General features: G+C 43.0%; 1 protein-coding gene and 1 long non-coding RNA gene across 3 annotated transcripts in view; one reads left to right on the top strand and one right to left on the bottom strand.

Moving 5' to 3' along the window:
* LOC125897423 (trace amine-associated receptor 1-like) overlaps nucleotides 1-6,014 on the top strand; it is a 32,956-nt gene extending 26,942 nt beyond the window's left edge. The window contains exon 2 of the mRNA XM_049590761.1: nucleotides 5,940-6,014. Coding sequence (XP_049446718.1) covers nucleotides 5,940-5,968 — 29 coding nt within the window. The 3' untranslated portion in view covers nucleotides 5,969-6,014. The remainder of the gene's footprint in view (nucleotides 1-5,939) is intronic.
* A 5,530-nt stretch (nucleotides 6,015-11,544) lies between these two features.
* On the bottom strand, nucleotides 11,545-20,497 carry LOC125897432 (uncharacterized). 2 transcript variants are annotated; one of them, XR_007450423.1, is made up of 3 exons: nucleotides 20,325-20,497; nucleotides 12,529-12,592; nucleotides 11,545-12,146 (listed from the first exon to the last, which is right to left on the bottom strand). It is a non-coding gene; the product is annotated as an uncharacterized LOC125897432 (long non-coding RNA). The 2 variants fall into 2 exon arrangements; XR_007450422.1 differs by lacking the exon at nucleotides 20,325-20,497 and adding an exon at nucleotides 12,670-12,871.
* Between the last annotated feature and the right edge of the window lie 2,401 nt (nucleotides 20,498-22,898).

Genomic DNA, 22,898 nt, shown 5'->3' with positions numbered 1-22,898 from the left:
CTCAATATTAAATGAGCATCAGCTAGAGCAAGATGGCTAACTTGAGAACAGCGGTGAGAACAGTACGCTGCTACACAAACAACAAACCCTGGATAACCAGTGAGGTTAAAGCTGTTCTCAACAAGAAGAAGAGGGCCTTTAGGAGAAGGAATCAGGAGGAGATGCAGAGGGCACCGTGCAAGTTCAGGCTGTGTCTGAGGGAGGCCAAGGAGGCATACAAGAGGAAGCTGGAGAGCAGGATACAACAGAAAAACATGAGGTGTGGAAGGGCAAAAAACTGTCCAAAATGTGTGCTGACCCCTCCATCATGTCTTGGATCACAGACTACCTCACTGACAGGCCACAGTTTGTCAGGCTGAGAGACTGCACATCAGACATTGTGACCAGCAGCACAGGAGCACCACAGGGGACTGTGCTTCCCCCCTTCCTCCTCACCCTGTACACTGCCGACTTCCAGTACAACTCGGACACATGTCACATGCAGAAGTTTTCGGACAACACTGCCATTGTGGGGTGTATCAGGGCAGACAGTGAGGAGGAGTACAGGAACACTGTGGAGGACTTCGTGAAATGGTGTCGACTGAACCAGCTGCAGATTAACACCACCAAAACCAAGGAGATGGTAGTTGCTTACAGGAGGACAAGTCCCCACCCAAAGCCAGTTTCCATAGAGGGGGCGGAGGTGGAGGTAGTCAACTCCTACAAGTACCTTGGCCTGCAGCTGGATAGCAAGTTGGATTGGTCTGTAAACTCAGACCACCTCTACAGGAAAGGGCAGGGAAGCTACTGCAGATGTTTTATCAGTCTGTGGTGGCCAGCATCCTGTTCTATGCTGTGGACAGCCTGAGACTGGACAAACTCATCAGGCATGCCAGCTCTGTGGTGGGCATGGAACAGGAGTCTGTGGTGGCAGTAGCAGAGAGGAGAACCATGGACAAACTGCTGGCTATTTTGCACAATGACAGCCATCCTCTGCACACTGCCATCAGCTCTCAAAGGAGCACGTTCAGTGGCAGACTCTGGCCACTGAACTGCTCCATGGACAGACTAAGAAAATCCTTTGTCCCGAGAGCAGTCAGACTGTACAACAGCACCTGCAGTAACTAACTTCTTATCCCAATAGACTTATCTTTAGCCACTTTAAGCCACTTCTGCCACTTTGCAACACATTTATATTTTTTTATGCCTACATTTTTAATAGGGAGCTTGGCCAAAGGCGGAGGACCCTACTGTTTTTGGTGCATTTATTCTTTCTCCCGCCATCTCCTAAAACCCAAATTTGACCCCCATGCCCATGGTCAAATGGCCTTATCTTTCACCCTTAACACGACATGCTATTAGACTGCTATCTGCTATCAGACTGCTCTTCCCACATCATTCATCCATTTTCCTGCTCCATCTTGTATTTTTGGTCTGCAACAAAAAAAAAACAATCTATATTTAGATGACTTCTGCCTACTTTTCTATTTGACTTTTAACATGCCTCTGTGCTTTTCTGAGTGCTGCTTGATTCACATGCCACTTAATAAGGAGCTACAGTATATGTCCATCAACAAAGTGCAGGAAAGATTAGTCCAGAGTAAAGCTGGCAAAAGCTGTCCAAGGAATGAATTTACTTATTAATTTGCTAATTTTATTCAACATTACAATTGGAACACATTCATACAAACCTGACTTTCTGTGAAAAGAGCTGGCCATCGATGGACCATCTGGCTGATGGCAGGCTTGTCTTTGACAACTTCTCTGTGAAGAGCAAATGTCACATCCATTTCTTTCTTAACAAGGGATTAAAATCAAATTTATGAGAACAAAGGAAACATTTAGGAGAAAAAAACTCACTAATTTAAGAGAAAAATCTCACCAATGCAGGAAAAAACCTTCATAGATGATGGTGATACACAGTTATGTGCAGTGACAGCCCTGTTCAATCCTGTGATTAAAAAAAAAAATCCTGCTCCTCCATGGTGTTGATGGCTTGTGGTTAAAAAAAAAAATAAATTATTTGTAAAGTGGAGGGGACACAAAGAGGATTTTAAAAAGTGAGAGGGACATGTCTCCCCTGTCCCCAGTGGAAATTAAACCCTAGATTACAATAAATCTATATTTTGATACTGCATAAAGTATATGTTAACGTCTGGGCGTTGTAATGTTAACTCTGTGTTTATGTTCCCTTCAGATTAGCTAACGTTAAGTAAATTTACATTATGAAAGCCAATATGGTCAAGTAACCTAGACAGTTGAAGTTAAAATGCCATGGCTTTGTCCCATGCATTAATAAAGCATTTGCTAGATTTGTTTGTTTGTTTCAAATAATTAACCTTAACCTAGCCTATTTCAATTAATGGTTGTCTCAAAATGCAACGTGTTCACTAACGTTAACTTAAGGGCACTTACCAGATTCAATAGGCTAAACCATAGTACAACAATGGACTGGAAGACTTGTGGCTTAGTAACGTCCTCAGGTTGACATGTTGTGAACATTCAAATGCCTTACCGTCGCTTAGAACACATAGAAGATCTATATGCATCAGAGAAAACAATAAAACTGGAATTTCTGAAGAGTGCAAATGCTGTCACTGTTGTAACGGGGTGTGATAGTACCCAAATGCAGCACTCAGAGAGGCAGGCATACAGTTGGTAATGACTTTTAGAGGCCGTTTACACATACACAGTGATTTTGATAAACGGAGACATCTTCCTTCGTTTGTGCCCTTCGTTTACACGCAAACGGAGATTTCTTCTTTGAAAACGAGTTTTTCTAAAAACTCCGGCCAGAGTGGAGATTTTGGAAAACTCCGGTTGCGCGTTTGCATGTAAACTGAGATAAACGAAGATAAACGGAGTTATAGGCAGCCGACGTCACAGTATGCCCCAGAACTTGCGCCTGTGTCAAAAGTGCAACCTATGTTGCTATGGTGACAATGGATACATGGAAGGCTTGAGCTTCTCGTTACACTGCCACCTACAGGTTTGGCGTGCTCTTGTGTATATATACACGGGTAAGTGTAAACGAAGATCTTTTTGAAAACGGAGACGGTGAAATGTCCGTTTATGAAAATAGCCGGCAACGTGTAAACAGCCTCTAAATGAAGCTTGCAGCAGACACAGGGAAATACAGAGGAATAATCCAGCAGGTAAATATCCACACAGCACACACACCGAGATCAGTGTGGCAACACAGCAAGAGTCTCTGCTTAACAGGGAGTCACAGGTTGTAAGGACGAAACTCACACTGTTGCGACAAGGCAGGCAATCTCCAAGCAGCCACAGGAACAGGCAGACAGAAATCAGGAGGGCAAAAGCAGAACTTGTGGTCGGGGACAGAAGGCAAAGACAATTTCCAGGATTCAGGCAAGGTTGGCTGGTCAAAGGCAGGCAAGGCTGGCAACAGGAAATCAGTCTCAGGAGTCTTTATACTGAGCCAGTCAGTGATAGAAAGCAGGTGAGTGGAGTTGGGCTGATTCGGTGGCAGGCTGAGTGAGCAGGTCAGCAGAGTTGCCTTGATGAGATGGGTGTGGCTGGCAGTCAGAGTGGAGCAGAGGTAAAGGGAAAAGTACTGCATGAGGTGAGCAGAGGAACTGTGACAATTGTATTCCCAATTAAGACAATATGGAAGAATTGCTTTACTTTTTTAATTTGGCCTTAAAAAGTGTTTTGAAATGCGAAACAATGGAATTGAAAACATGCAATGAAAATGTGATTAATCCAGATTAACTACTGAAATCCATAAATTTATCACGATTTTAAAAAAAGATAATTATATATATATATATATATATATATATATATATGTATATGTGTGTGTGTGTGTGTGTGTGTGTATATATTTTCATTTCTGAAATCTGGTCACCTTTATTTAAGTTGGCCTACAGTACATGAGTAAATGTAGAGTTATACATTCAGCCACAGTCAACATGTATATATTTAATTGCTTTTCCAACTCTAGTAAAAAATATTAATTGATAGCAGTTGTAAATTATTCTGTTCCCACTTAATACTAATACTAATCACTAGCAATTTTTTTTATAATTCATAATTATTATGGAAAGTAAAAAAGACAGTTTCCAAGGGCACTCATTTCCATTTTTCTATGATAAGAACACGTACTTTCAATTAAAAAAAAGTGTGCTTGACTGTACAGATAACCTATTAAGATAGAGCTTGTTTATCAACAAATAAAAAAAAAAATCTCAGGTGAGCAGTCAACTGGACTTCCCTACAGAGGTCCGGGCTTGCAGGTGATTATCTCAAAGTTGGCAACCCTGATTTAATATGTGGTGATAATGCTGAACAATGCTAATCCTGAAAACACCTTTAACTGCACCAAATAATGATGTCACAGTGTCATGACACAGCTTTGAGTACTCTTTTTTTTTTTTTTACATCACTACAGCGAGGTTGGAAATCAAAGCAGTGAAGGTCAGCAAAAACATAATTTTTCTGTTGAAATGTATGAAGTGCAAAACCCTGAATTTGAATTATTTTCTGACCTCAAGAGAAGCAGAAAATATTTGAACAAGTGAGGTTTGTTTGAAGGCAAAGTAGTCATGCTGCTTCATGGTTCATCGACAAAGTGCATAGTTATGTGATCATAGGTTTATTAGCTCAGATGAAGTTGCTGAGATGAATTTAAGAGTAATAACATTTAATGGTGTATGGGTATGGCAGTTAAAGCATGATGTAAATACAGTTCACAAGCAGCTCTATGATAAGTCATAATTTTGACTGACATTGAATGCCACTCCCCTGAACATAATATGTAAATAAACCCAGAATAATAAATCTACTCTGAAGATAGTGCTCAGCATGAAAGAGGCCAAGGAGCCCCATCAGTGCAGATGCACAAACCAAGATTAACAGGCATGGTGTGAAACATATGAGCAGTAAAATCAACCTTTGAATCTGTATGTAGAAAACTTATACTGATGTGTTTTATTTTCTATCTGTAAGGCAAATGTTACCTCAGTAGTAAGATCATTTATGCATGGAAACCACATTCTTTCTCAACAGGTCTGATGATCTCTGCAATGAATCTACAAATGTATCTGGCATAACAGCAGTCATAACTTCATATGTATTATGTGTCTTTGTTGGCTGTTTATCAGTTCTTATAATGTGTGGAAACCTTCTGGTAATAATCTCTATCATATACTTCAAACAGCTCCACACTCCTACAAACTACCTCATCCTCTCTCTGGCTGTGGCTGACCTGCTTGTTGGTGTTGTAGTTATGCCGTTTAGCACAATACTGGCTGTAAGCTCATGTTGGCATCTTGAAGGTTTGCTCTGTAAAGTCCGACGCTGCTTTGATATATTTCTGTGTACATCTTCTGTTTTGAACCTGTGCTTTATTTCTGTTGATAGATATTATGCAGTGTGTCAGCCTCTGAGGTACAGAACTAAAATAACTGTCCATGTTATTGTGATCATGATCCTAGTGAGCTGGACTGTTTCTGCACTAAATGGAATTGGTGTCACAATACGGGGACTGAATGAAAAACAATCTAACAAGTGTCTTTTGTTTCAGTATTCAAATTTAGCAAGTTTAGCAATGGCAACTCTTTTAACGTTTTACCTCCCAGGTATTGTAATCATCACCATCTACCTACAGATTTTGATAGTGGCACAGAGACAGGTACGCAGCATCCAGAACACAACCTGTCAGAACACAAAGTCTGGAGCAACCATCAGTAAGATGGAGAGAAAGGCCACCAAAACTCTGGCTATTGTTATGGGAGTTTTTCTCATCTGTTGGACTCCTTTCTTTCTTTGTTTCACCTTTAATCCTCTCACTGATAATGCAATACCAGCCTCTGTGATTGCATCATTTAAATGGCTTGGATGGTCAAATTCAATGCTCAATCCATTTGTCTATGGTTTCTTTTACACCTGGTTTCAAACTTCTTTCAAAATGATAATTTCTGGGAAAATATTTCAAGGTGATTTTACTCATTTTAAACTCTTCTGACTCATTATTGACTTGCTGACATGGATCTAATGACATACTTTTACACTTAATATTAGCATCTCTTTTCCACTTTATAGCATATATTTACATCAAAGTTGTCACTGTCCTAGATATACAGTATCTGCACATACAACTCAGTGTGCAGATTAGCCCCTCAAACTGTATGTATTCTGTGTGAATGTCTGTAAATAAATATAGGATCCATAATTTCAATATGCGTTATTTACTGTTTGTATTTCAGAAACACAACATCTCTAAGTTCAATGCAAGAGGACTAGGAACTTTTGACTGACTTTTACTACACAATTAAAAGGAACATCATTTCATTTTGGCTGCAGATGGTAAAGGAATTAAGAAACAGTCATTATTTTAAATGATATTCAAGCAGCGTGACTGCAAAGTACGCTCACAGTAAACTCTAAATCAGTAACTTTAGCAGCAAGATGTGTATTGTTCACAGCACTATGAAGATGAAAAAGGATAACTTCCTGGTTTCTTTTTTTAATTATAGGTAAAAAGCAAAAGTAAAAAGTGGCTGTCTGTCCCAGTAATGTATTCATAAGTCAACAATATATATGTACATACAAATCGATAAAAATATATATGTATACTTTCACATATTATATACACACACATACACATACACATGTATGTATATATATATATATATACACATACAGTATATGTGTAATGGTGGATTGTTATAGCAGTTTGAACGTGATATAACATCAATTCTACTCCCTTAAACAAAATATGCCAATGTGACCAGAATAATTTATTTAATGTCCATCAGTGCAGATGTACACACCAGGATTATTAGACATGGTGTGTAACTGCAAAGTACTGAATAAGATTTTGTGCATCTACATCTTTCTGATCAAAATCAGAAGTTTTAGCAGTATGTTGTGTATTGTTCACAACACAATGAAGAGTACACTGGAAAGGGGTAAATTTATAGGTTTCACTGCAGCAAAATAGCAAAATAAGTTGCTGATTTTCTCTGTGTTTCAGTCTATCCCATCGATGTGTTCATGATAAGAAAAAAAACACCATGGATGTATACTCCAACAATCATTATCATACAAGCACCTTTAATATGTTCTCCCAAAGCCCCCCATCCTGCTTGGGGGACCAAGAAAAAGCGGAAGAAAAACCCAGCCTGCTGATTCCCAAATCTGGCCTAAGCTGCCAGGACCCTATTGTTATCCTGCATGTTCTTCTTCTTTCTTCTTCTTCCGAGGAAATCCTACTTCCCATGCACGAAAAATCACCAAACTTTGCACAAAGGTCCAGTCCCAGATTGCCTCAGCTGCAAAAACAGGCCAATAGTCCTGATGGTGGCGCTACAGCAAGCCTCTAAAGTTCAAAATTTTGAAAATTCACAACAAATCAACAATATGTGCTACAGATTTGCAACTTTCACCAAAATGTAGCCCCAATATTTAAGAAACTTTTGTACATTTAAACCTATTGCAAATTATGAAGTCCATCACTCTGTTTTTTTTTTTCAAAAACTGTAAAACCTATTAAACCTATCTCCTCCCACAATTTTTGCTCAATTGACACCAAACTTGCTACAGAGCATCTTCAGACTGTCCTACACAAACGATCCACAGATTTTTGATTTCTACAGTGCATCAAAATGTTTGACTGTAAATGGTACTGTAAACATATGCTTGCAAATTCTTGCTAAATACATTTTCAATGTTCATTAAAAAAATGACAACATTTTGGAGTCATGGTAGATGATGTTTGGAAAATATCAGAATTGTATCTCAAAAACTGAATTTTTTACAGCAATTTGAATTTCGCTCTCATGCGAACACTTGGAGTCAATGCAAAAATGGCATTTTTAAACATCAGTTTTTCACTTATGGAGCCAATAAATCATTGTTAAAAACAAATTACCTACATCTCCATGCTGTCTAGATGCAATTCGTGTATTTTTGTATTTTTGTCTTAATAACTGAATTTTTGACAGCTGTTTGAAATCTGCCTTTACACACTAACAGTTGCTGTCTTGCACACAGGTGACTGGCTTAGTCAATTTGTGAAGCTTCATGTGACATTTCTGTTTGGAACTTTCACTTTGAAATTTGTTTTTCCATGGCATGGATGGCTACTGTCTTGCCAATTAGCTCAGTGAGATAGAGGATGGTTCTTGGTGTTGAAGATTGTGAGTTTAAGCTTCAGCTTGTGCAACATTTTCATATGAGAAATCTACACAAACATTTCATAAAGGTCCAGTCCCATGCCAGATGTCCTCGACTGGAAACACAAGACAATAGTCCTGGCCTCTAAATTTCAAAACTTTGAAAATTCATAACAAATCATATGTGCTACGGTGCTACAGCTTTGGAACTTTCACTTTGAAATTTGTTTTTCCATGGCATGGATGGCTACTGTCTTGCCAATTAACTCAGTGAGATAGAAAACGGACCTCAGTCTCAGAAGTTGTGAGTTCAAGCCTCAGCTAAGGCAGAACAGATATTCTAATGTGAAAGTCCTATGTTCAGGCATCATGTTATGTGGATTAGAGACTAAGGTTAAAATAATTATGATCCAGGCAGTTTCATGGAGAGACAAATACTCTTTATCAGCATTTGTTTTCCCTTGTCTCTTTTCCCTGTTTATTTGGCTTAGCTATCAGTCAATATGCAGAGTCTATCCAATAGCTACTTTTACATTTTAAAAAATGTTTTCATCTTTGTCACCATGGATAATGTTTAGCTTTAAGCTAGATCAGGCCACTTTGTTCATTATTGCTAGCAGCTAATGTTATTCTTTCTTTCTTGTTTCTTGTTTCTAGTTTTTTCTTTCCTTTGTATATTATGAGTCTGATCACTTCATCCACTCATCCACAATTTGTGGGGCATGCCATAATTATATGATGTAACTTCTATGTTGTGATATGCTTTGTTTTAGTGTGTGTGTTGCTCAGAATTGCCTAATTTTGCCTAAAATTGCTGGGCCCCGACCATTGCTGTGCAGCAGCTATAACTGCATTCTGTTTTTATTTATATTTTACACAGCAACCCAACTTTATTGGAGTCAGGGTTGTTATACAATTTAATTAATATTTAATTACATGGGGCACCATTCCCTAAAAGGGAAAAATTATTTATCCATTCATTCATTCTCATAAAATATATTAGATGATAATTTTGGAACTTTGATTTATAATTAGAATTATAACTATAACCAAAATTACCATATCAAAAGTAAAGACTGAAGAATTTGGGAGTTCTTGACATAGGAGGGGATGAGGATTCATTCATTCATGATTCCAAAGGTCTTAATTCACAATAAAGCAAGCAAAACTACTATATAATATATCCTAATATATCTGAACTAGTGCCACCATAAGAGTGTGGGTTTGTATGTTTGTGTGTGTAAGAGAGACAAAAAGTCTATGTTTGTGGGTGTCAGTGTGAACACACAAAGACAAAATTGCTCCCTGAGTTCACAATGTCTAAGAACAATAGAGCATATGATAGTGGAACCTAGAAGTCTACTCTGTGTGTGTGTAGCTATAGGTGTAAAAGCTAAATTAGAATATGTGTGTGAGCCAAGTTGTATTGAGGTGTTGGGTCAGTAAAAAGGATATTAAGCGGCATGTAAGACTCTGGAACATGAGCTAACTACCATCATTTTACTTTTGGGAAAGCCAATAACCTGAGTACAAATAAATCACAAAAATAAAATTGCAAAATGGCTCATCAATGTATGTTACAATTTTACTTAGCTTGTACTGTTGTACCAATGCTATGCAAGTTGTTCTGTTACCAGTTCATGAATGGAGGGAAGATTTGCTTTGTTTTGCTGTTTGCAGGTGGTCTTCCAATGAGGACAAGCCTGGCTTAAAAGACTTACTGTAAAAACCTTACATGGTTTCAGTGCAGTCTTTGCTGTGTTGTGTTCCAGTGTTGCAGATCAGAGGAATCTGGTCACTTATGGAGCTTTATTGCTTTATTGATTTCACATTCAAAAACCCTGCCCTCGCACTCAAATAGCCTCTGCTTGCGCTTGGATCTTCTCTGTTTCTGCTCAAACTGTGTGCTCGCACTCAGATACCATGTTGCTCACATTCAGTTACCATGTTGCTTGCACAGATTTCCTGCTCGAGCTTCGGTTTTTCTCATCGCGCTGAAACTGTTTCTCTGCGCTCGTGGAATTTCTGCCTTGCGCTTGGATTTTTTTGTGTAACAACCCTGTCAAAATCCCCCAACCAATAGAATGCCAGATTTACTGTTGACCAATGAAATGATCCCTGCCTCCTTGTGGGCGTGCTCGCCTTTGTTTTAGAGAGTCCTGTCCAGGCGGGTACTCTTTAACCGGGTTCATCCACTCTCACCCTCTTCCCCTGTCAGGAGTTGTTTTTCAACAGTCACCGGCTCACTATTATCCCTTATATATATATATATATATATATATATATATATGTATACATTTAAGCAATATCTCACGAGAGGGAGTGATGTTGTAATGTATATCGTCACGGCTGTGATTCGGTCATGGGCACGATGGCACGAGGCTGCAGGCAATTACAGCCGTGACGATATACAGTACAACGTCACGAACTCGAGTGTGATATTGCTTTTATACAACAGTTCAACAACAGCTTAAACAGCAATGCTGAGTAAGGAAATGTTAACAAAAGGTGATTTTTATTATTTAAGTATGTTATGTAGCTCCGTGAAAAAAAAACCAGTTCCCCCAGTCTGTTGCTAGGCAACGCAGCACACACGCCAGAGCGATAGACAGATAGATGTTCTATTTATCACTCTGACACACACCAGGAACTCACAAACTACTTTGTATTTACACTGATCTGCAACTGTGTAACTTCATCCAGTTCGGCTGATGAAACGTTGGCAAACCTGGATGTTGGCACGGACGGATTCAAACACACCTGGAGGTCTGCACTGAAGAGTCCTGGCTTTCCTTTTCCTCGTCCTCTTCTGACGACCACTCATAATTTAATTCAAATGTAATTTGGGAGAAAATATCCATCTTCTTGGTGTAACGCTATAGTGTCAGTTTGCGTCAATGTAGCGAGTGTGACAGCTGGTTAATTAATGGTTGTATTTATATTTATAACACCTGTGAGCGGAGTGATTTTACTGTTACATTTCCCAGTGATGATGTACTCTACATCAGCACTCACCCCAGATAGCACATCTGGCCGATGTCAGCCCGATTTATCAAGTTTAGATCGTTAAGATGTAGCAGGGAGAGCGTTTGCTCGTTGCCAAGACATCGCTGAGACGTTGGCCTTTAATCGAAAATGACCACCACACGACGTTCGAACGATTAATAAAAGAAGCTGCACTTGGGGCGTCGGTGGCTGTTGCCGCAGCAGCCCGGGTTCGACTCCAGCCTGTGGCCCTTTGCTGCATGTCATTCCCCCTTCGCACTTGTCTGTCCTATCCATTAAAGGCTGAAAATGCCCCCAAAAAATATCTTTAAGAAGAAGAAGCTGCGCTCAGTGGGCGCTCCTTCATTAATATTCATATGCTTCATTAACTACAACCTTTATTCATTTAGGTCGGACCTTTCAAACTACATGTAGCAAATGCTAAGGTGAAAAGATGATTAAACTGGTCAGAAGTAGAAGGCTGGGAGGACTGAATTATTCTGCGGTACAGAATAAAAATGAAAACCAAAGTCAGGTTGCTTTTGAAAATGTATTATACACAGTGAACACAGTAGTTAATTTACAGAATATATACAGAATATACAATTGGCCACAAGCTTTAAATAGATAGTTCAGGTAGACTATGTCTAGATCAGTGCACCTTCTAACAGATAACCAAGAGAAAGGTTATTCCAAAGGTTATTGAAAAATACTTCAATGAATCCACATGCATTCGTCAAACCCACTCAACATTCAACATCAAAACACTGCGGCTGGTTGCTGCCCCAGTCCCAAATATCCCATCTTATCCCCCAAGAAGAGTGAGAGAGTCTGTGTGAGATGAATTGGGTATGAATTGTCCGGGCAAGGGGGAGAGGAAGGGATTGGGCTGGTGAGGTAGTGTGTGAGGATGTATGTGTGGGATGACCGGGGAAAGAGCACACGGTGCTGTCACTGGCGTTCCACCACACAGGCAGACCCGTTCCCTCTCTGGATTCTTCTGGTTGCTAGCTCGCCATCAATATCCCAGGAAAACCTGGCCTGGATAAACACAAGGCCACTTTAACAAATCAGCATAATAAATAAATCACAGCTGTGTCACTTCTGGAAGTATCAAGAAGCCCAAGAATACATAGCAATATCAAAAATCTCGAAAATACATAAAGTATCAAAAAGCTCAAAAATACATGAAGTGAAATAACCCATTAAATTCACTTAATAGTATTAATAATATGATATTAAAATAGCAGTGCTTCACAGACATAGAACATACTTTAAATACACACTTTACCCATACAAATACATGAACATAGTCCGTAAGTACATCACATCATAGAAACCCTATACCACCAGAACGAGAGTTACTTAGCTTAGCAACTTAGCATGTAGCAGCAGAGCATGCAGCACGCAGCACAACACTCACCAATTCCGCTGTTCATTCTCAAGCACACAGTCACTCAACCCGGCGGCGGCGGCCGTGGACACATCTACAAGCAGGTAACAAAGAACAATGTATTCCGGGTATCCCGTTACAATAATGTTTAGAAAGAGAATCGCTAGTTACCAAGCTCTGTCTGTCGGCTGCACGCCACAGATACACGCCGCTGCACACACGCTCGCTCTCTCTCTCACAGTCTGACTCTACCTGCTGCTGCTGCTACTGCCGTATACAGCCGTAGGGCTGCCCTGATTGGCCCGCGCAATCTCGCGAGAAACCCAAGAGGATGACATCACTGTGCAGGCATTTGTACCTTGGGTTACATCCTCCCCCCCTAAACCCATGTACGCCCCTGTACATGTGAAACGATTACACTACATGAGTCTCAGGAGCAGGAGAAGAACTCAAGGCATCAGTGTAAGCGGACAAAAGGCTTTGGAAAAGAGTCTGTGCAACAGAAATTAAGGGATTACCTAACCGAGCATACTGTAATCTATGTGGGGGTTCTCGAGATCTCTGAGAGCGTCTAAGTGAAGTGGCAACTTCAACTGGGTCAGTCTCAAGATTGGCAGCAGCCTCGGCAGGCTCTTCAGCCGCAGGACACGCAGGCTCTTCAGCTGCCTCAACCGGTGAGTTTCCTTCAGGTAAGCTGCCATCAGCTTGACTTTCCTCCACAGGTCCAGGCAAGGTACACAACAGTTCATCAGTATCCACATTTGCTTCCACAGGTCCAGGTAAGTCATCCAGTATTTTCTCAGGTGAATCAGGGAAATCCTTTTCCTCCACGAGGACAGTAGGGGATCCAGCTGGGGGGGGGAAGTTGAGGGGTCTGTTGCTGGGGAACAGATGACAAAGTTCGGTTTTGCTGCCCACATCCACACTGAATCCCAACAGGGGAGATGAACATTGTGGAGTCCAACCAGAGTCATTCTCTTCCTCTTGCTCATCGCCAATGGAACTGGATTCACTGAGAGTTTGCTGACGGGTTCGGGGCCTACGGGCAAGAGTGGATGGAGACCCCTCGTCCGTGACTGACAGAGGCAGGAACCCACAGGGAAGCAGGAGATCTCGGTGTAAGGTGCGTTTGGGACCATCGCGGGTTTCAGGCTTCACCGTATAAACAGGGAGATCACCTGCCCGTTTTATGACCACATAAACATCGGATTCCCACTTGTCCATGAGCTTTTGTTTCCCACGGATCCGAACATTCCTGACGAGCACTCTGTCACCCACTTCCAAGACCGATGTTGTTATCTTCTGATCAAACCGGGTTTTGTTCCGTTCCGCCGTTTTCAAAGCATGTTGAGATGCTAGGTTGTAGCTCTCCTCCAATCGAGCCTTCAGGTTCTTGACGTATTCGGAATGGGATTGGTGATGCTTGCTTCCAACAGGTAAGCCAAAAGCTAAATCCACAGGCAATCGGGGTGTTCGTCCGAACATGAGCTCGTAAGGAGTGAACCCGGTGACCTCATTTCGAGTGCAGTTATAAGCGTGTACCAAGGGTTTTATATACTCCCTCCACTTCAGCTTTTGCTTGGTTTCCAAAGTCCCCAGCATATTGAGTAGTGTCCGATTGAACCGCTCAACGGGGTTTCCCCTTGGATGGTAGGGAGTGGTCCTGATTTTCTGAATCCCAATGACTTCACAGAGCTCTTTGATTAGCTTGGACTCAAAGTCAGGGCCTTGGTCTGTATGTAGCCGTTCAGGTACACCATAACAGACAATGAAGTTGTCCCACAAACATCTTGTTACTGTTTTGGCTTTCTGGTTAGCAGTGGGGATAGCAACAGCAAACTTGGTGAAATGATCAGTCAAGACCAGGATATCTTTGGTGTTGCTGGTGTCGGGTTCAAGGCTCAGATAATCCATACAAATCAGTTCAAGGGGTCGTGTAGCTTTAATATTTACAAGGGGAGCAGCTCGGTCTGGAGGGGCCTTCCGACGGACACAGCGTTCACAGGTTTTGACTTTGTGCTCCACTTCAGCTGCCATTCTGGGCCAGTAGAAGCGAGTTCGAACAAGGTCAAGAGTCCTTTCAATACCCATGTGGCCCATGTCATTGTGCAGACTCTGCAGGACCATGGGTCTCATTTCTGAAGGCAAGACCAGTTGGTAAGTGACCTGTTCACCATCCTGTCTTCGTCTGTACAGTATGTCATCTCTCAGCTCCAATCTGTTCCACTCCCTCAACATAAGTGGTAAGTCAGGCAACTCCCTCCTCACCGTGGGTGGGATCTTTTCTCCACATTCCAGCTGGAAAATTACCTCCCGGATGGTTGCATCCTCTCTCTGCTTTTCCTTGAGATCAAGTTGGGACCATGTAGGAATGATTGGCAAGCCTTGGTGACCCTCAGAGTCATAACAGTCAGGAATTGCATCAGCAGAGGCGGCAAGGGACTCCACCAGTGTGATGGCCACAGGGTCAGAACCAGAATGGAGCGGGGTTCTGACCATATGACTGGTACAGATGGCATCAACGACCTCTGCGGGGATTTCAGCGGTGCTGGTTAGATCAGACAGGTGCTGCTGAGCAAAACGATCAATGCGATCCTGCTCCTTTTGAGAACGAGCATCGTTCACATAAGGAGGATGGGGTCTCCTGGAAAGTGCATCAGCATCAATGTTATGTTTACCAGCCCGGTACTGCAGTTTAAAGGTGTAGTTTGACAATGCAGCCAACCAACGGTAACTTGTTGCATCCAACCTGGCAGAGGTAAGGATGTAAGTGGGGGGATTGCTGTCCGTCACCACTGTAAAATGACTCCCATACAAGTAGTCGTGGAACTTCTCGGTCACACTCCATTTAAGGGCAAGGAATTCCAACTTATGGGCTGGATAACGGGATTCACTTTGTGACAGGCCACGACTGGCAAAGGCGATGGCCCTCAGTTTCCCTCCTTGCTCCTGATAGAGGGCAGCTCCCAGCCCAGTGGTGCTGGCATCTGTGTGCAAAATATAGGGCCTCTGTGGATCAGCAAACCCAAGGACTGGGGCAGTTGTCAGTTTCTCAATGAGAGACTGAAAAGCGTCTTGACACTGAGGAGTCCATCGACCTCCAAAAGGCTGTTTTGGATCATGGTACTGGGTTTTGGACACTTGGTCGTTGCGGGTCTTCTGCAATGGGGGATACCCGCGGGTGAGTTCGTTGAGGGGCTTAACTAGGTCGGCGTAACGTCTGATGAATCGGCGATAATAGCCAGAGAAGCCTAGAAAGGACCTCAAGTCCTTCAGATTTCTGGGAATTGGCCAGGATTTTAAAGCTTCGACTTTTTCTGGATCAGTTTCCACACCATTTTCTGACACCACATGTCCCAGATAGTGCACTGACGTTTGGAAGAATTTGCATTTTTCAGGCGACAGCTTCAGCCCATACTCTTTTAGACGAGTAAGTACATTCATCAGTCGGGTCTCATGCTCCTCCAAGGTGCGGGAGAAAACAATCAAGTCATCCAAAAAGACAAGAACTTCTTTGAGATGCAATCCTCCCATGCATTTCTCCATTAGTCTCTGGAAAGTGCTAGGGGCATTCGTTATACCCTGGGGCATACGATTAAACTCCCAGAATCCCAACGGCGTAACAAAAGCTGTCTTAGCCTTGTCAGCTTCCTGCATCTCAATCTGGTAGTATCCAGACTTCAAGTCAAGCACAGTGAACCACTTGGATCCTGTCAATGCAGAGAAAGTTTCCTCCAGATTGGGCAAAGCATAAGCATCCTTGACTGTTTGCAAGTTCAGCTTCCTGTAGTCTATACATAGACGGATGTCGTTCCGTTTCCTCACAACAATGGGCGAAGAAAATGGAGATGAAGACTCCCTTATTACCCCAGCTGCAAGCAGCTCGCGAAGATGCCTCCGTACTGCTTCCACATCCTGCGGGTGAATGGGTCTTGCACGTTGCTTAAAGGGAGTTTCATCAGATAACTTTATACGATGCTTCACTTTGTCGGTGCAACCAAAATCCAAGTCATGGTGAGAAAAGACTTCAGACACAGCACGAAGCTTTGAAGTAACACGCTCCTTCCACTCAGGAGACAGAGGCGAGTCCCCAAAGTTAAAGGTCAGCTCTGACACCTGCTGGACTTCAGTTTCTGGCTTCACATGGTGCTGCGAGAGGACGCTATGAAACCCTTCCAACTCTGCTAGAACACACCGAGGTGGAATGGAAATGTCATGCCCTGATGTATTCGTCACCACCACAGGGACTTTATGGGACGCACAAGCTGGAAGCGTAATCAAGCAACTCTTAACGCAAACACCCCCAGGTAAGGAACTCTGTGTGGGGTGCTCTACAATGGCCTCCCAGCCAGCAGCGTAAGAAGGGACTTGAGCCGAGCCCTCTAAAATCATACTGTGGCCTGCAGGGATGAGTGTGGGCGACCTGCCGAGCATCCTCACCACCCCAACCTGTCCATCCTTGCTCTGAAGGTGGCGTAGTTCAAGGGTTTTGAGCACGGTTCTGTATCCGTATGCCTGGGGCTGATGATTCATAACTTCACTGCCAAGGTGTTGTTCATACAACACATCAAGAGTGTTGGTTCCTATAAGAACAGGTGACAGGGTTGCAGGGTGTGCATCTGGCACGACAAGTGCAAGGGTAGGTACCTCAGCGATGACTCCCAAAAAATCTTTGGGAAAGGTGACAGTCACTTCTACATAGCCCAGATATGGAACGGACTGCCCTGCTGCACCCTCGACTTCCAGAAGATTATCAAGAGGTTGGATAGGATGATCAACAAGATTCTTGTTGTAAAACGATACTGGAACAGTTGTGACTTGGGATCCGGTATCCAAGAGGCAGCTACAGTCAATGCCGGCTATACCGACTGCAGCTGTGCACCTGGAACCAACAAGTCCTTTGGGTAACTTAGCAGTGGGCCTCCCCGCCTGCGGGGGTTCAAGTTGAAGCTGTTGAGTACACCTAATAGAAGTAGGACATTCTGTGTCAGTGCCAGTCCCTGTTCGCCCTGTAACAGGAACTGATTCTAGTTTAAATGGGGTCTGGGCGTAGACGGGGTCCTCTTCTGCCCAGTTGGGTTCTTGGCATTGAACTTTCTCCTCTTTTCAGCAACTAATGCAGGGTTGGGCTCATTGTCACACTGAGGTTTTATATGACCATCTTCGCCACACCGGAAACAATAACCGGGTTTAGGCTGCGCTGGTTTCTTCTCCATGGCTGGTCGGTCGAACAGGAAGACTTGGAAGGACCCAAAGGATTGGGAGACTTGGCGGTTAAAGAAGCCAACTGGTGCTGGATCTCTGCCATTTGCTTGGTAAGCTGCTGCGTAAGAGTGGTTAATGCAGCACAAAGCCCTTGCTCTTCATTGCCATAGGCAACTTGTGAATGAGCTGAAGCTCTCTGCTTCGCCCCAAGATGCTGCTTCATGCGCAGGGTTTTAGCTGCCTCACGATCCTCTTCTGGACGCAGAAGAAGGAGCAACTCAGCAAAGGATGGGGGGTTCACTTTTCTCTGTTTCAGCTGAAGATCAGAAATCAGGGAATTATCCCAACAGCCTCTGCAGAACTGATTTAACAGATGTCGGTTCATTTCGGCCCCAGAAATCCCCCCCCCCCCCCCCCCTCCCCCACTTCACAGCAAGATTTAAAGCCACCTGGAGACGCTGAAGGAAAGCTGAGGGCTTCTCGCCCGCATCCTGGAAAGTATCCATAAACTTAGCATAGAGTTCATCCCCATCCTGAACAGTACCAAAGGCAGAGTCAAGTTGTTGCAAGTAAACATCAGGCAGAGTATCAGAGCTCAAATGCTTTACCATGTCAGCAGCAGGTGGAAGGAGACTGTCCAGGATCTTTCGGGACCGTTGGAGATCTGAAACGGCAGGGTCTTTCATAATCAGGTCAACATTGGATCGCCAAGTGTCATAATCAGATTCATGTGGAGGTCGAGGAGTTTTTCCAGAAAACACTCTGAGTCTCTGAGAGGAAAGCATGTATGTAGGGGCTTCCTCACTCTTCACAATATGTTCAACCACATACCTCTGGACTTCAGGAGGATTTAGGTCACAGACTGAATTAGTTCGTTTAGCTCTCACGGTTGCTTCACTAGCTTTAGATGGATTCCCCACATTCCCTGCAGGCTCCTTGGAAGATGGTGGGGATGATGTTCCCCCAGCATGAGCTTCTTCCCCATCTCCTTCTTCTGTGGCTGACTGCACATCAGCAACAACTTCACCCATCTGAGACATCATATCTTTAAGAACCTCAGCGAAGTTTGTGCCACTCACCTTTGCTAATTTCTTCAGCTCGGTAAGATACATTTGAGTTTTTTCATGCCCAATATTCTTAGCATAAAGACTCGCTAGAGAAACAACCTTGTATGTATGTGTTGGATTTTCAAGAGTATGTGTGTAAGGTAACAAGGGTGCTAAGGCTGTAAGAGCAGTCCCAGATGTATACTCAATAATCAAGTCTTGATCAAATTCTGATAATGGCTCATTTACTACTACAAGTCTATTAATAGAACCGTATTGCTTGAGGAAATCAATTACTTTATCATCTCGTTCTGTTTCTGTGACACCCTTGATCAACACTGCATTTGGAATTTTAATTCCCAGTTTCTCAAAAACCTCCATGGTTTCATTAAATTCTGCACAACAGACAAAACCTCCCTCCTGGCTAGCTCGCCAAATTTATGTAGCAAATGCTAAGGTGAAAAGATGATTAAACTGGTCAGAAGTAGAAGGCTGGGAGGACTGAATTATTCTGCGGTACAGAATAAAAATGAAAACCAAAGTCAGGTTGCTTTTGAAAGTGTATTATACACAGTGGACACAGTAGTTAATTTACAGAATATATACAGAATATACAATTGGCCACAAGCTTTAAATAGATAGTTCAGGTAGACTATGTCTAGATCAGTGCACCTTCTAACAGATAACCAAGAGAAAGGTTATTCCCCCCCCAAAAAAATACTTCAATGAATCCACATGCATTCGTCAAACCCACTCAACATTCAACATCAAAACACTGCGGCTGGTTGCTGCCCCAGTCCCAAATATCCCATCTTATCCCCCAAGAAGAGTGAGAGAGTCTGTGTGAGATGAATTGGGTATGAATTGTCCGGGCAAGGGGGAGAGGAAGGGATTGGGCTGGTGAGGTAGTGTGTGAGGATATATGTGTGGGATGACCGGGGAAAGAGCACACGGTGCTGTCACTGGCGTTCCACCACACAGGCAGACCCGTTCCCTCTCTGGATTCTTCTGGTTGCTAGCTCGCCATCAATATCCCAGGAAAACCTGGCCTGGATAAACACAAGGCCACTTTAACAAATCAGCATAATAAATAAATCACAGCTGTGTCACTTCTGGAAGTATCAAGAAGCCCAAGAATACATAGAAATATCAAAAATCTTGAAAATACATAAAGTATCAAAAAGCTCAAAAATACATGAAGTGAAATAACCCATTAAATTCACTTAATACTATTAATAATATGATATTAAAATAGCAGTGCTTCACAGACATAGAACATACTTTAAATACACACTTTACCCATACAAATACATGAACATAGTCCGTAAGTACATCACATCATAGAAACCCTATGCCACCTGAACGAGAGTTACTTAGCTTAGCAACTTAGCATGTAGCAGCAGAGCATGCAGCATGCAGCACAACACTCACCAATTCCGCTGTTCATTCTCAAGCACACAGTCACTCAACCCGGCGGCGCCGGCGGCCGTGGACACATCTACAAGCAGGTAACAAAGAACAATGTATTCCGGGTATCCCGTTACAATAATGTTTAGAAAGAGAATCGCTAGTTACCAAGCTCTGTCTGTCGGCTGCACGCCACAGATACACGCCGCTGCACACACGCTCGCTCTCTCTCTCACAGTCTGACTCTACCTGCTGCTGCTGCTACTGCCGTATACAGCCGTAGGGCTGCCCTGATTGGCCCGCGCAATCTCGCGAGAAACCCAAGAGGATGACATGACTGTGCAGGCATTTGTACCCTGGGTTACATACAGATATTTCACCATTCACTGTGAGAAATCAATGCTAACATTCAAAACTAGCTTAACTGTTATCATAGCCTATTTCGTGTGTAAGTGTGCCCAATGAAGAGACAAAAGTCAATTTGACAAACTTTATTTTCAAATTTCCACAAACAATATCTGATGGCCAGTCCACTTCTCCTGGCAGCCTGCAAGAGACAGAAAAGACGATGAGCACATAACTTCAAGAAATAAATCTCAACTTCACCACTAGCCACTTTTTTTTTTTTTTTGGTAGCATTTCAGCTGTATTTTAGCCAGATTGAAGGCTTTGGGTCCGTCACTCTGCTTAATTTAGTGTTGAAACAGTTAAAGGGCCAGTGTGTAATATTTGGCATGGTTTATTGTCAAATCTGAATCTGAGTCTGAATATTCTACCCATTAATATGTTGATAGTGTATAAAAGTGTATAATCACTATAAAATAAAATTTGTTTGGTTTTCGTAGCCTTATAATAATGTTTTTACATATATATATATATATATATATATATATATATATACAAGGGCCTGGCTTTAGAGAGGTTGCCATCTTGCGCCGCCATGTATGTACAGCAGCCCTAGCGGACAATCCAGCCAGCCAGAGAACGCGTTTCGCGTGTATAAATAAGCCAACGAAGACAGCAGAAGGAAGGAAGGAGGAGGAGGAAACAGCAGAGAGTGTTAGTAGTTCGTCGATGGAGAGTAGTGAAAAGTTTTTTAGTTATAAAGTTTGCGAATGGACCACACTTACCACACAACAGGAGAGAATGAACCCGAACCGTCATCTGCGAGGAAAAGAAGATGCAGCTTCACTCCTTGTAATGCACTCTCTGCGGCGCTTTTCCTCCTGGTGATATATCTCCCCAACGATGGTAGCAGTAGCACCGAATCCCATTCTGTGCAGCCAAATGGGAGCGGAGGATTCAGCCTCTCGTCTCGCCCGCTCAGCATCCAAGTTCCTCATCTGTATGCTCCGGCTCAAACAGGTATGGCTCTGGGTCTGTGTCCGCTAGAAGAAACTCTTCAAAATCGCGTTCAAAGTCGTCCATTGCAGCTACTATAGTCCAGAGATATTGCTAGGCTAAATAAACAGCTGAGCTCTGTTTACAGGCTACGCTGTCAGTCAGTGTGCGGGCTGGAGATTGGTGGAGCAGAGGGGGTACCCGCTTGGTATTGTGAATGAGAATGTGTGTATGGAGTGTGTGTGTTACGCTAGAAGAGTCAGAGTTTGGGACGGAGTCTTTTACCCCCTGGAGTGTTAACAGAGTTTTTGGAGCGCTCAAATAAACGGGCCTTTTTCCCGAACGCTCCTCTGGTCTCCTGCTCGTGAGTGATTCATTACAATATTGTAACATGGCTTAGATTTTTAAATAAACATTAACCTCGTCGCTAGATAGACCTATTCCTTAAAAACTCGTGTCTGCGCAAGGCTTTTTGTCCCTACGAGGCCGCCGTCATTTACCCGACGGGAGGGGTGAGCGAGTGAGCCCTGCAATCTAGAATTTGACCACTGATGTCACTGTTTTCAACGGTTTTCAACCCATTTTACACAGTGGCCCTTTAAATAACGGGATCCGTTAACTCTGTTAACTGTTAACAGCAGCTCAACAATCAGTCCTTCATGTCGGACAAACAGTGGTTTCAAAACTGCGCTATTACCTATAGCCACCGGGTCAGTTTGCTTTGCAGAGGAGGAGACCTCGACTGATAAATTGCCCATAAAATCACATTAACAACATATTAACATACCTATTTGACCTCCGCGGTCCTATCTCCTCCTCTCACCCACACTTGAGCACCGTTCTGGGAAACACAGTGTCGGCCCGCCCGGCCTGACCTCCACGGTCCTCTCCGCTCATCTCAGCCACACTTGAGCATCCGTCAAGGCCGCAGAGGTCAGGCCCGGGCGGGACCATAGGTGAGTGGATCCCAAGTCTCGAGCCCTGCCCGGGACCACGGGTGACAGCTCCGGGCACTTCCGCTTTTAACCCAAAACGAGTGCTAACGATAACCAGATACGCAGATAACATCAACTAGGGAAAATAAAATGAAAACACCACAGTTTTAGCCTGTTAGCTAACATGAACTAAACTAGCTGTGAGCTAATGAAAGATAACGTTAGCTGGTGGGGACATGTGCTATATACACCCAGTCGTGCCTCACCACTCACCGGGAACCTCTTTTAACGGTCACAGAATGAATAACATAGCTATTTTCTGCCAATTTATTCCAGTTAGCTTACCTGAAACCAACTGCGATGAGATGCTGTGTCCCATGTCCCAGTTCTAACAAACACTGCGGAGATGAAACATGGTATCTGAGTGCGAGCACACAGTTTGAGCAGAAACAGAGTAGATCCAAGC

Source organism: Epinephelus fuscoguttatus, linkage group LG11, assembly GCF_011397635.1.
Source record: "Epinephelus fuscoguttatus linkage group LG11, E.fuscoguttatus.final_Chr_v1".
NCBI lineage: Eukaryota > Metazoa > Chordata > Actinopteri > Perciformes > Serranidae > Epinephelus > Epinephelus fuscoguttatus.
This window is presented reverse-complemented; position numbering and strand designations above follow the sequence as displayed.